The 14668-nt window shown below is 29.0% G+C and overlaps 2 protein-coding genes across 3 annotated transcripts in view; both read right to left on the bottom strand.

Moving 5' to 3' along the window:
- LOC145750094 (uncharacterized) overlaps positions 1 to 4931 on the bottom strand; it is an 18947-nt gene extending 14016 nt beyond the window's left edge. For both annotated transcript variants that reach the window (XM_082566035.1, XM_082566036.1), the window contains exon 1: positions 4818 to 4931. The gene's annotated coding sequence lies outside the window, so the exon portion shown is untranslated. The remainder of the gene's footprint in view (positions 1 to 4817) is intronic.
- LOC145750092 (uncharacterized) lies at positions 3972 to 14668 on the bottom strand. Its single transcript, XM_082566034.1, has 30 exons — positions 14533 to 14668; positions 14118 to 14246; positions 13683 to 13791; positions 13198 to 13343; positions 12886 to 13015; positions 12413 to 12518; positions 12226 to 12290; positions 11931 to 12111; positions 11593 to 11705; positions 11357 to 11429; positions 11167 to 11269; positions 10920 to 11006; positions 10760 to 10857; positions 10608 to 10703; positions 10372 to 10488; positions 10187 to 10244; positions 9884 to 10029; positions 9282 to 9485; positions 8974 to 9140; positions 8569 to 8665; positions 8241 to 8365; positions 7980 to 8133; positions 7680 to 7810; positions 7401 to 7531; positions 7150 to 7217; positions 6761 to 6893; positions 6507 to 6576; positions 6292 to 6404; positions 5834 to 6081; positions 3972 to 5041 (listed from the first exon to the last, which is right to left on the bottom strand). Exons 1-30 carry the CDS (start codon positions 14609 to 14611, stop codon positions 4877 to 4879), a joined length of 3642 nt encoding a protein of 1213 aa, XP_082422160.1. The 5' UTR covers positions 14612 to 14668; the 3' UTR covers positions 3972 to 4876.

The following is a 14668-nucleotide window of genomic DNA, read 5'->3' as shown; positions in this document are numbered from 1 at the left end:
TGATGCTACTAGTACGCTCTACAGGCAGTAAATTAAGTTCACAGCTAATATACAATTAATACTATTCTTTCAACTTAACCTTACAAACCTTGCAACTATGAATGTTGGTAGTTCAACATGTAATAGAACATCTAACATAATCAGCTGTTCTTTTTCGCGCGAGAGACGACATTGCTCCTAACATTCCTGCGCACGCTTTCTCTCTCTTTATGTTGTGTTGTAGAGGCCTTTTCCCGCCAAATATTCGCTAATTGCCTCGCATATTCCAAAGGCAACGACGTTCAGGAACGAACAAAAATAACTTAAAACTTTGGGTCGCAAAATTTCTTTACAGAATTATGTGCATCAATAATTAAATGGAATTAACTTAGTAAAGTAGCAGAAAGGCTAGGTACTATTGGATTTCGCAAGCAGACTAGAAGATTTCGCAATAGCCTGTAGGCGAAAATTATGTAAGAGAGAAAAGTAGTTACTCGCCGAAAATATAAAGGGGAAAATTATTGTCGTTTTTCTCACGCCAGCTTAACAATTCTAATGCTCTCTCCTTACCACCCTCTGGCGACATTATTAAACCGAAAGAAATATGCAATATGTTAGTTACTTTAATAACATTTATTAGATAATATAAATTTTTACCATACATAAGTTTTACCATACATTTAGTTGCATTGCATGGTCTGTAATAGTTTATTACTTGTGCTACAAAAACAAATTGTATTTACTTTTTTGCCTTAGTGAAATTTTTAGGTAACGCTTTTGGGCCACCTTTTACGCCACCTTTTACAAAGACCGTTTTATGTCGAAAAAATTGGAATTGCAACCATGCTTACAAATACACTTGTTTTTTAATTTACAATTTAACTTAGCTGTTTTATTCATGTAATACACAACTGAACTAACCTAGTACTGCAGATACCTACATAACATGTTTTAACATTCTTTAATTAGACTAACCAACCACTAACAACATTTTAGATGTAACATGGAGACAGTTATTCGTTTTTTACTAAACCAACATAATCCTTTTTTAATTGGCGATAAAAGAATTATGTCTATTTATTTTACCCTTTTTTATAGTTTTTACTGCTTGATTTAAAATGTTACCTAAAGTAATATACTAGTTAATGACCGTTTGTTCTTTTTCTAATTTTACTATAAAGTTGATTATGATTTTTAAATCACTGTAATAATCAGTATTATGATTACATACACAATATTTTTTTAATGTGCTACAAGCGTTATGACCAAACCATGTGAAGGTCAGTGAAACCAAATAATAAAACAAAAAATATTTGCTTTTGTAATCCAACCAACACTGATCAAATAAACAACGAGTCTGGTAATAGAATTAAATCTAAAGCTTGCATAAGATTTAATTTTGCAGATTTTTTTATAAACACAAAAAGTTTAGTTTACAGACTGTTTTACAATTTGCAGGTGAGAAAAGTTGTTTTAGTCATTTTTGCACAATTGGGTCAGCGATTTTAAAATATAAAATGTCATCTGCTCTTTTGTCTGTGTAATATACGTTTCTTTCACTGCGCCTTACTGACTGGTGCATTTAGCACATTAGGCTAATATAACTCGAATACAACAAAGGAACCAAATAAATTCAATTATGCTAAACGTGTCAAACTACTTTGTTTCGACAATAGGTTTCAAGGGTGTACACATTTAAAGCAAAATATTGGCGACAGTCTGGGTCATTTGACCTTACCTATTAGCGTTGCATAATGAACTACCTTAATTCAGGCTTTTTACTGGTAGAAATGTAAGTCAAACAAGTTAATTAATTTTACACAAACCTGATTTTAATTTGTACTCAATAAAAAATACCTAATTTAATATTTTTTTAGTTGTTTTTTACCAAGTGAAATTTATGGTAAAAATAACCATGGCTTACTTTTCAACATTGAAATTTCTAGTGTTAGTTACAAAAGTAAATTAAACAAACAAATATACCAAAACAAACTTTCAAAATACACCAATTTTTTTATGTGGTAATTAACACACATTTTTTTAAGGTTTTTTAGTTACCACCGCGGAAGCGATTAGGGTTTTGTGGTTACGTTGTTACATACCGACATTCTATTGTGTTAAAGTCAATCTATAGAAATTAAAACCGGGGTCGAACAAGGGGGTCATATCATTGAATTAGGGGGTTAATCACTGGGTGTCGTCGCGTGCCCAAATTCACACTAACAGCAGACTGTTTGGAGCCTAGCTTTAATTAGAAATGGTGGCCACCAAATAACTTTTACACCTGCAGTAGTTCAAAGGCTGTACATATTAATTATTGAAAAACCCACTTTAGTTGTTGCTGAATTCAAATTGATTATTGATTCCGTTTTTATATTAAAGTTTTGATATGGGGATGCTCAATAAAGAATTATCGCAACCGCATTGGCTTCAACAATTTACCCGGCATGTATAATTAAAAGTAAACAAGTTAAATCATTTTAATATTACATTTACCCACAGCCCCCTTCCGTTACAGTGAATGCGTTTTTGCGAAACGTAAAAAAAACAAGCCCCAAATAATTGTAAAAAATAAAACAAGCATTTCAAAAATTGTAATATAAAGTTGGGCTAAAAATTTTAAAACCCCCTAGTTCAAGAAATGTGTGTAATTTAAACAAAAATAGTCACAAACCCTTACTGAGTATTGCTTCAAAAATGACAAGGCATTAATTTTACATAACTAAACGCTTATTAATCAACAGACAAAGAAGTTTATTTACAGGCAACTTAAATTAAACCAATTTATTAATAAACCCATAGTAACAACCAACACTTTTCTCATTAATTTTCGACACCAAGTTTAATTTAATTTTTAAAATACTACTAAAAAAAAGTCAAAAATTTCCTAGCGTCAAAATTAAAATTATTTAAATCCTAATACTTAAATCGCGATATCAAACATAAAGTATTAATACTAAGAATTAGGCCACCCACAAAAACAGTTAAAGTCTGTTCGGTATACGATTAATACTGATAATTAGCCCATTTACGTGCAACTGATCTTGTTTGAGATAGCTGACAAACCAAAACAAATTCGTTGTCCGTTTTTAACTCCAGTTTAAAGCCCAGAAAACTTAAGACCGCATCCCCCTTATTTCCGCCACGTATTTGAGATGAAGCGAGCGTGTAAGTTTAAAAAGACAGAAAATCAGTCATTCCGCGCAGCCAGCACGTGACCAAACAACTTTCAATGCGGTAATTAAGGCCAACCCCTCAAATAGATCAAGACAATAAATTTCAAAAGCGTGTATTCAATTATGTATTGATTAAAAAAAAATCATATTTAAATGCCAAATATATGACGTGTTTTGATCCTAAGTTAGCAACCGGTGCCCTAATTATCATCTAACCATTATAAACGTTCTACAAATAGCTTTAATGTAACAGTCTTTAAGAGGGCTAACAAGTCCTTTGCTCACTTAAACTTAACGACATTTAGACGTCCTTAAGACGGTATAAGACAAGCAAAAAGTAACAGCGATCGTAAGGTCAAAAACATCAAACAAAAGTGGACACTCAAGTGCTCCCTACACTTGCCCCAATTTATCCGCTTATTGGAAGCGCTATGGGTTATTTAAACTTAACTTAACCGTATCTTAATTAATTTTTTTTTATAATATTCATTTACAGAGCAAAAATATCTAATTTCACAAAACAGAAATTATATCTAAGACATCTAAAAAACAACTTAGCTAAATTGTCTCAATAAATTAGGGCCTACCTGTCACGTGTTACCAGCAATACACCAAATACACGATATAGAAACTATTTCTCATAACAAAATTCATTTTAAATGCTATTTATAACGGAATCGAAATTGTAACATACACATATCTTATTATACAAAACAAACTTTTTCAAATAACATAATGACGTAAGAACCTCAGGATTGCTTAAATAAAATTATAGGCTTAAGGCGATAATGCCAAAAAAATGTAAAGCTAGAGAAATTGGTTCTGGAAATTTTATATTGAAATTTTTGATGAAAACCAAAGATGAAAACAAGTTTTTTTAAATACCAAGTTGTTTTGAATATTAAAAACTAAATACAGTTATGAAAATTACAGCTCAAATTAGACATTTTTGTTTTTGTGACAAAAATTAACAACAACACGCCCACAAAAGCTCAAAACAGTCTACTAACATGCTCTAATTCATTCGAAATCTGATTATTTATTTGCCCAACGACCTGTGACGACCGACATGAACTAGATATGGTCTACAACAGCTATAAGTGACCCAGGCTCACCCTTATTTCCGGAAATATACTCTTATTGCACGAAAGCAGCGTCCCTCCTACCATTTATACCGATTTTAGGTCCGTTTGCAAAGTTAGCTAGTATAGCTTAGTTTAAAACACGGCTTATGGGCATTTAAAGTCATTATATAGTGTCTTATAAATCCTTTAAAACGACAAATTGAAGTGTTTGAATGCTTACACACATCACTTGTTAGTATAACTGTCAACACAGTTTGGAGTAGACTAAATACAGGTGTAGGAGTCCGATAAATTGATATACAAGTTAATTTACATCACTGCTTGTATTAACATTATCTAAGTTGTAAACTAATGTATCGACATTTGAGTTTTTATGTAATTAACGTACATAAAAATTATATAAAGTGTTCGACTGTGTAAATCGCAAGACAACCAATGCTAGATGCCTACAGTTAGAAAAACGTCATCTCTGTAGCGACACACAACGATCGGCTACTATCTACCATCTATATTTACACACACAAAAAAACACAAATATAATTAAAACAACCAAAAATAAACAAAAATAGCTACCTACTTGCAAAAAAACTTGCTTCTGGCTAAACCACAACAAAACTACGCATGCAAGAAACGATTTTAGTCCTCGTCTGTCCAATCGTCGTCGTCATCATCTTCATATCCACATGGTGGCGGTGGCGAGGTCATTTCGCTTACCGATGTGACGTCATAATTTGACGACGGCTGAGTTGACAAATCAGAAGTTGACCACGTAATCGCGGTACTTGCCAGTGAAGAATGTGACTAAATTAAATATCAGAAAAAAATGAACTATTCGTAAAGAATTAAAAGGTAGGCGATGTAAAATATTAAAAATAACATAATCTTTATGTACATTATTATCAATAAAAAATCAGGTTAGGTTATTTTATATAAAGCAAAAAAAAACGGCAGCGTGGTGTAGTAGTAAGAACACTTGCTACACCACACATGAGGTCGTGGGTTCAATCCCCCCTGATCTCATGCTGTAGCGCCCTTGAGTAAGGCGCTATAAACGGTATAAACTCCTGCTGAGCCAGCACTTAATCAGCAGCATAATTACCGAGCAATTATAGTCTCTATAATATCCCAAGCTGCCACAGGCAACTCGAGACTGGGTCGGAGTAACTTATGTTACTCTATGTTTAAGTCGCGCATTCGACTTTTCCACATCGAGAATAAAGATATATATACAAAAAGCACTTTCAGCTTCTTTACTTAGACAATAGTACCGGCAGCGTGGGGTAGTGTTAAAACACTTGCTACACCACATGGGATTGTGGGTTCAATCTCCACTGCTCTCATGCTGTAGCGTCCTTGAGTAAGCCGCTATAAACGATATAAACTCATGCTGAGCCAATACTTATCGGCAGTTTAATTATCGAGCAATTATAATCTATAATAATATACCAAACTGCCAAAGAACTTGAGACTAAGTTGGTGAACTAATGTTGTTCTATGTTTAGGTCGAGCAGTTGACCCTCCCACATCGAAGATAAATATATATAGTATGAAAGTATTTAAAAAAAATTTGGTTTAATTATAAATAAACAATACCCCAATTGATAAAATAGAAGGTGAACGATAATTGATTTTAACAATTCTCTTCTGCAACTTTTTTGGATTTTCCTGATATGACTGGATAACAGGTTTTGAAGGTTGCACTTCAGGGGGTTCTTGGGGGATAACTGGGATGGTTTGGGGCTTAGGTTGTAACCCAGGGAGAGGTTTTTGAACGTTAACTGGGGGTAATTCCTGAGTTAGAGGCTTAACTGAGATTACTTGGATATTTGATGAAATTGATTCTAAATATAAAAATAAAATTTGATGTTTATTTTTTATTACACAAATATATACCATAACGTAACAATTCATCATTACTTTGACTATTTTTATTTAAATACACCCAGGCTTTTATTTTTAAATAAAACCTAGAAGAAGTATGTGACAAATCATATCTATATTCTGTAAAACAAGTTTTAATAAGATAAATTTTAGATAACTAGATAACTTGCCTTTGTTATAATTTAATTGATCACTAACTGCACTAGAGCGACCACTGTCTGTATCAATTAAATTTATAGTGTCGCCACTTTTTTCCTTAGGATATACAAGTTTTTTTGGAAGCCTGCAAAATAAGTTAATAAATTTTATAAAATTGAATTTGTTATTAACATATTTGTTAAATAAAAACAAAAAATTAATTTAAAGAACATTTTCAAATATTTACATTTTGACTTTTTGTACTTGACTGCCAACTTTGGTTTTTCCACACATTTCACAGCAATCTTTTGTTATTTCTGCAAAAAAATTTTCAACATCACAAAGAAATAAATTTAATAAATAGAATATTTAAAACAACAGCAAAAAGTTGATCCACAAAAGAGTTAAAAAGAAATAAAAGTTTAACAAAAAGTTGAACAACAACATTAAGTTGATCAACAAAAAGTTGGCCAACAAAAAAGAAAAAATATTTTTTATTACCTGGAAGATCAGGATGTTCATTCGGATCTCCCTTGCTCCACTCCTTAAACCTCCACACACCCCATCCACCTTTCCAACCTGTAAACTCTTCCTCCAGCTGATCAACTTCCTTCTGTTGTTCTCTGTTATTCTCCTGTATATAAAAAAAATGATTTAAAAAAATCTAAATGCAATATATTTTTGCAAAATAAAGTTAATTTATCTGTTAAATGTATTTATTTTGTAAATTAATTAAGAAGCTTAAATACAAAACACTATGAAAATCATTTACTGTTAAACTTAAAACAAAAATACATATGTTTTTTTAATAATTTTTTTAAGGTAAAGATTGACTTCTGTATTAAATCCCTTAAAAGTTTTTAGCAATTTAGTTTTTAAAATATGTTTACCTGAAATTCGTAATGATGAGCTTTTCCAAATATGCCTCCTAAACCACCCCAACTAACACAACCAGTTTCTGTTGTTATTAAAAAATTATATATTTACAAATTGCAATTGTGAAATAAAAACAAAAACCAATACTTTAACTAGACAGCATCAATCAAAAAGCTTACTTAAAAAAATTACCAAACAAAAACAAAGTTAAAAACAACTTTTGCCAATTTAAATTAGAAAATTTTTTTTTTATTGTAATGTTTACCAAGAGCACAAATAACTCCACCGATAAAGCAACCAAGAATAAGAAAAACATACATCCCAATAAAAGATTTGAGATCAAGTTGATCATCTATTTTACTTTCCCGTGTTTCACAATTATCCTCCAAAGAAAACCTATATTTTATATAGAAAAGATCTATAGGTAATCCTTAATGCTTTCTTTATAACATTGCATATTCTAAAATTCTTTACTAGATGCACTTTATTAATAGTTGCATTTTTTTTACCTAATTTATATTTTTTTTATAGTTTAAACAAATACCATTTATTTTCGAGCGAGGTAAGTACTCCAACATCTCGCAACCTAGCAATATGATCATTAAACACCGGAAGCAGTAGAGAGCCACTTGGAAATGGAAGAGAAAATTGATATTTGTAAAAGCCTGCCCCAACCTTTTATACCAAACGAAATAAGTATAAAAATAACACACACACAAATATTAAAATTAAACCTGTTAAAAAATGTTAAGCCTTATGTTAATACTTAAATAATTTAAAAATGCAGCAAAAATGCAACATTGTTTTTTTTTATTAAACTTGTAAGTTTAGTTTTAACTTTCACCTTATCAAATCTACATGAACCATATAAAGCTTCTACAGCTGTTTCAAACGAAGCAAGCAAATAAAAATTCCCCATAGATAATCTATCAAACGCATCAGAGTGAGAATAGAATACTGTATCATTCCATGACTTTTTAAAGTAATTATACAAAGTTCTAAAAAAAAGTTATACATTACAAAAAAAACGACAGACTTGAACAATATTTTCTATAACATAAACTAGAAAAATGGATTTTCTATAAAGTGAGTTAGAGGTTCTTACGTGTAAGGTCTTTCTTTAGCATCTGGTAAGAAAAGATTAAGCATTGGATTGTCATACATTATTCCATATCCAAATTCCTTTTGGTTTGCAAGCTCCTCCAAGGTCTCAATCAAACCATTGTTGTTCTTTAAAGAAATGGTAGATTAAAAAATAAAAAGTTAAATAAAAACATTAATTACTACCAAAAAACCTAAATGACAACAAAAACAAAAGTATATATTTTGACTTTATCCCTACCCTTTTTTTCAATGTAAAAAATTTACATACAAACAGGTGTTAGTTTTTTAAGTTATAGTAATTTAAGGTAAATAGATAAAATTGAGCTTACTTGTGTTAAGAACAAAGTCATGTTTGCAGTGTAAGCAGTGATGATTGTTAATGCAAATATCCACCACGATGCTGTTAATGTCTTAACTGCCTTTGATCTAAATTTAGTAAATAAGTTCAGTACATGAAAAGAAATATGTATATGAAAATAACCTGATAAAAATATAAGTGTCCAAATAAAGTGGTCAAAAAAACATTTGCATTGCAAAAAAACTATTAAAGTTCATATTTGAACAAATATAAACAATTGTCTTACAATATTTATTAAACTGAGTCTACAACTTATTGTACAACATTAAGTTGTTTAGAAGTAAAATAAAAAATTTGGTTCATACAAAATATTGCCTAATACATTATTAGTAATCTTACATACATTTTGAACCAACCTTTAAATAAAGTTTCATACCTTGGTATAATATCTACACCTTGTTGGACCAAAGACCCAAAGTTAAACCACAAACTATTTAAAATTCCAAGATGATCAGCAGGTGAAGAATTTGGACCAAACGTGTGTGAAATTTTTTGGTATTCGTTTGGATTTTCTTTATTCAACCAAGCCATAAAAAGTGATATCTACAAACAAATATTGACCAAATATGAAACTGTTCAGCCCTTGCCAATACCTTACTTATATTTTGATTTAACGTAATTTTTTTATGCAATTTAAAATGTATAATTCTGTAAGAATTAACAAAAAACGTATAATAAAATTACCATTAACAATGATGTCCACAAAAAAATCCAACTTTCTGTGTGGAATGGGGTCATAAACTGCCAGATATCAACTGAGGCTTCTTTCTTCAATCGTTTAGTAATTAGAAACATTGAAGGTTGCTGGTATGCCAGAGATAATTCAACTACATCTGATTTCCCAAGTCTTCCACCCCTCACTCCTTTAGCATGCAGAAAAAGGTCGCACTGTATTAAAATAGTAAAAAAGGGATGATATAATAACAAGTTTGTAAATATATTAAAAGATAAACCATGTAAACATCCATTTTATTAAAAAACTGGAATCATTAAAAACAATAGGCATTGTTTTTTTCATGTTTATTTTTTTCTAATGTAGCAAAGATTAATATACACCAAAAAAAGAGTAACATTATTTAACCTGGCCAAGTCTCAAGTTGTATTTTGCCAGTTTGGGTAATTATAATTGCCTAATTATCATTCTGACACAAAAGTTTGTAACCATTAAGATCCAAAACCCAGCCCACAATGTGGTAAACTCAAGGGTGGTAACCACTACACCAAGCATATTTAGTTAAATTGAATTTAAAATCACAACAAAAATTGTAAAAATAAATTATTCTTACAGATCCTTGTTCAAACATTTTAAACATCAAGGATTCAATTTCTGTTGTAGAGGTTTCTAGTATTTTAGGAAACTCTGGATTAATAATAATTTCAAATGAAAAGTTTATTGACTTGCTTAGTTCTGTTATCATGTCAAATAAATAACCTAAAAAGAAAATATTTGTTAAAAACTCAAAAAATACCCTATATAATTTTTTGTGATAACTAAGCACATAACTAAAATGTGTATTCAAAATATTCTTAATAACATTAACTTACTTTTGTTCAACAAATGGAAAATCAATAAAATTGTAAATATTAACCTTTGAATATGTAGTCTCCCGTTTCCATGTTCGTTTCCCGTGACAACCATGGAGTGTGCTTAAAAATAAAAATGATTACATTGTAGTTGTAGAAATAACTGATTAACAGAAGAGCAATATTTAATTTAAATGCTTATCACCATTTTGTTAAACTTTAATTGTCAAAATCTAATTTATATACTTACCCAAACAGCACAAACTTTAAGGGGTCGTTGTGGTAATTGTACATCATTGGTAGAAAATGGTTGGTAAGAAACATTAAGTTTTGTGGTTGTCCAGGTATGGTAACCGACAATTACTGGCTAAAATTTTAAAGAAATCAATAAATTTTAGTTTGATATTTTGAATAAAAAACAAACAAGTGTTGGATAAATTTAGCAAACTCGGCTTAAGTATGAATATACAAACAATAAAATATTACCTTTTCTTCAACAATCTCTATAATATAAGTTAAGGTGGGTCCAAGTCCTTCTAAATTATTAACTAATGCTGAACTCATTGTATTTTTATCTGAAAGCTGTGAAATAAAGAAAAAATAACAAAGTATCTAAAATATATATACAAGCATTTTACCCATTCAAAATGTCTCCTGCTGCATAAATCAACCGTCGTTTTGTAAGAAAAACTGTTCGCAATTTGTTCAGGAGTTGGCATAGAGGCTGAATTGTTACCTGAATAAAAGATATATTTACTGTTATTACTTGGGCAAAAACCTAGTATATTAAATATTTACCAGTGATAGAGGAGAGTAAATTACTCGACCATGGAAATACACAGCCAGTTTCATTTAAAGCTCTTCTTTTTCTTGATTTTATAGAACCTACAGTAAAATTATACAAATTATTAAAATATATAAAAAAATCTAAATGTTTTTTTACAAAATTTAAATGATAAGTTTAAGTTTTAATTTTTCTTGAGTTGTACAGTAGTTTATTACTAAAAAAATCAATCAATTAAAAAAAAAAATTGTAATAATATACCTATCTTTTTTTGGGCATAATTCAAATTTGTGCCAATATTTACAGCCACAATTTCAGAATTTCTTTTACTTCGAGATTTCCCTTGCGCCATTATCAGTGATTTCTTTAAAAAATATTATATATTAATAATATTATATATAATACTATTTTTCTTAATATTCAAAATGACTTTATACATTGAATATATTACCTTCCTTTTTGATTTCCCCTTGTCTTGAAGAGTAACAACCGATGAATATTGATCTCGCTTTTTTATGTCATGACTACAACAGAATTCAATCAAAACATTATAAATTTAAATTGCGAAAACATTATAAATTTAAACTATTAAAAAACAGTTTAATTAAAAATGATCAATTATGGCAAAAGTAGATAAGGATTTAGTCTTCAGGTTATAATTTTGTTTTAGTTTAAATAAATATTTACTGATGATCTTCTGTTGTTGTAGTTATTGGAGCAGGGGTTGTAACAACTTGTAAAGCACTTAAAACAGTTTCATTCCAAAGTGAAATATCCAATACATCTACACTACAAACATTCTAAAAATAAAATATTTTTTTTGCAAATTTGAACAATATTAAATCAATTTATTTTTTAAAAATAAATTTATAATAAAAATAAATAATAAAATATTCTTGTAAAACTAGTTAAAAATATATGAAAAATCAGTATTTTCATTAAATAAACACTATTTAAAAATGTTTAAAATATTAAAAAGTTCAACAACCTTCAAACAACAATGTAAAAATAAATATTTAACATACCCTTGAACTCAAATAACCTTGAGATAAAAGTTTTTGACAGGTTTGCTCTATTTGCTGAACAACCAATCGGGTTAGAGCTTTTATGACATCATAATACAACCTTGTGGCTATTTCTTCGGTTGAGTTAGTTGTGATGCTATACGATTTAAGTAAGGATGTAGCCAAAGGTGTAATAAGAGGACTAAAAAAAATAAAATTTAAAAACTTCTTAATTTTTATTAAAAAAATAAAAGTTTTCTTACAAAAACCACTATTAAGTATTTAAAATAACATGCACATTAAACATTTACATTACCTTGATACAATACTTAATTTAACTCCAGTGCCAGCTACTGCATCAACAATTGATGGATCAACAAACTAAATAAAAATTTATCATCAATTTTTTATGAAAAAAGTAGTCAAAATTAAACATCAGTAAAAAGACAATAAAATATCGTGTATTCATAAAGATTAAAGTTTTACTTAAAAGTTTTTTTTACCACATTAGGAATAAACCAATGAAAATTTTGGTTCACCAATTGCATGTCTTCAGCAACTCTTAGTATGTTTAGTACATCAACAACAGAACATGACAAAACATAAGACCTGAACAAAAAATTAATTTAATCGATTTCATAACTAAAAATCAGTCAGTAAAATAAATTCACATTTGATTGTAATATTATACATAATTTTTTTATTCTTGATGTAAAAAGGCAGACTTTACAGCCCTAACACCAAGTTACGTATGTTGTCACTGTGCAATGTCGTAAAGAATGGAGCACTTTAGAATATCATTGCATGTAATTGATTTTGTCAATTAGTTTAAGGCTTTCCAAGAATTTATCTACAGTGCCTTACTTAAGGAAGCTACAGCATAAAAAAGCATAGTTTACCATGAACCTCTTTAGTGAGGTCAAGTATTTTAACCACTACAAGATACAAATTAGTAAATTTTTTATAATTTAAATACCTTATTCCTGCTTTTCTGGCAATCTTCAGTGTATTTCTTAAAGATTCTTCATTAGAGTCAGCCTCAAATGCCAGTGTGTCCATTCCATTATCTCTTGAATATTGTAAATCACTAAAACTAAACTGGACCTCTATAAATGTAATACAAATATTTAAATCACATATTAAAAACTTACAGATTAAAAAGAGAATTTGTGCTACTACAGTCGACAATATACTGATTTTTTTACTTCTGAAAACCAACTTACATTTAAAAAAATATTAATAAAATATTATTTAATATATTAATTAAAATTAAACAATCCATACAGACCTTTATTGTGTTTTTCCAAAACAATTGCTTCTTTCCAACCATATTGTGCTGCTGAGTTCGTCATAGCAGACACTAAAGCCAAGTTAGAAGGAAAAAGATCAATCATATTATCATTATCTTCATTACGATTACAGGAATCCAACGATCTAATTAAACACAAAAACAAGTTAAATATTGCTGTAATAAAACAGTCACTCTAAAAACCTGAAGCTATCATAGTAGGTAATGCACAAAGTTACACCCTCTGTCAATAGCTATTTACCAAAAGATCGAACAAGCATAAAGTAGATTAAGTTAATTTATAAAGCAAAGCAATATGGTTGTTTACACAAACCCTAATGAAGTAGTTGATAAAAAAGGCAGCATTTATGATCCTAACAAGTCTATTTTTTTTTTTTTTTTAAATAATTAAACTATTAACACTCTTTCCATAAAAAACAAACCAAAAATAAAAAAATGAAACAAAAATAGATTTTTGTTTTTACCTCAGTATAGAGAAAAATGGAAATATTTGTTTGGCTTTTTGAACACTTGAGCAGTTAAGTTTATTGACAACAGATAAAACTGCTGAGATTTTGTTATCCATAAGAAAAACTAAAATAAAAAGTTTTTTTTTGTTACCACATTTTGTTACAAACATCCACTAATTAAATTGTACAACTTAAAAATTAAAATTAATCTGGCAAAGAAAAAAAAATTAATCTGGCAAAGAAAAAAGAAAACAACAGTAAAATCTATTTTAAAACATTTAATTTTTAGTTTTGTGACCCTGTTACAATGTTTAATTTTTAGTTTTGTGATTTATGTTATAATGTAAAATCATGTATAAATTTTTAATAATTTTAGATTGTGATCATGAATTCAATTTTGTCATTTTTTTTAGTCACAACGTAATTTTTATTTTAAAAATTTCTATTTACTTGATAAGTCATCTCCATTGATGTGTTCAATTTTAACACAATTTAAATGAAAGTCGGAAAGTTCGATAGAATAAATAGTTTCACAAATTAAATCAGCAACATTTTTGTTTATATTGTCATAAAGAACACCTGCATAAAAATACAAAGTATTAATTTAATCCAAATAATAATGCACACACAGACTGCACATACAAATTTAAGCTGTAATTCTAACACGTGGTTGAATGTTAAAATAAGGGGTTTTCCCTATTAAATATTGCAATATGTCAATCAAGTAAAAACTTTTTTAATAATAAGTAACAACCACAAAATCATTTTTCATAAACGCTTTGTGTTCTTGTGTGTTATTAAATAATGTTTTAGGCTAAAATATTTTGCTTTTAATAAAGGTTATTAGTTTGCTAGTTTTACTTACCTAATTTAATATCAGGTTTTTGAGAATATCCAAAAGCGAAAATGAAAAATAAACAGCTAATTATTTGATCTAATCTCATCGCGAATATTTCCAACTTTTATTATGCCCACAAATAAAACTTATTAATCAACTTAAT

The sequence above is a fragment of the Corella eumyota genome, chromosome 4, assembly GCF_963082875.1.
Source record: "Corella eumyota chromosome 4, kaCorEumy4.1, whole genome shotgun sequence".
NCBI lineage: Eukaryota > Metazoa > Chordata > Ascidiacea > Phlebobranchia > Corellidae > Corella > Corella eumyota.
The sequence above is the reverse complement of the archived record's forward strand: the minus strand, read 5'-3'. Positions and strand labels throughout refer to the sequence as shown.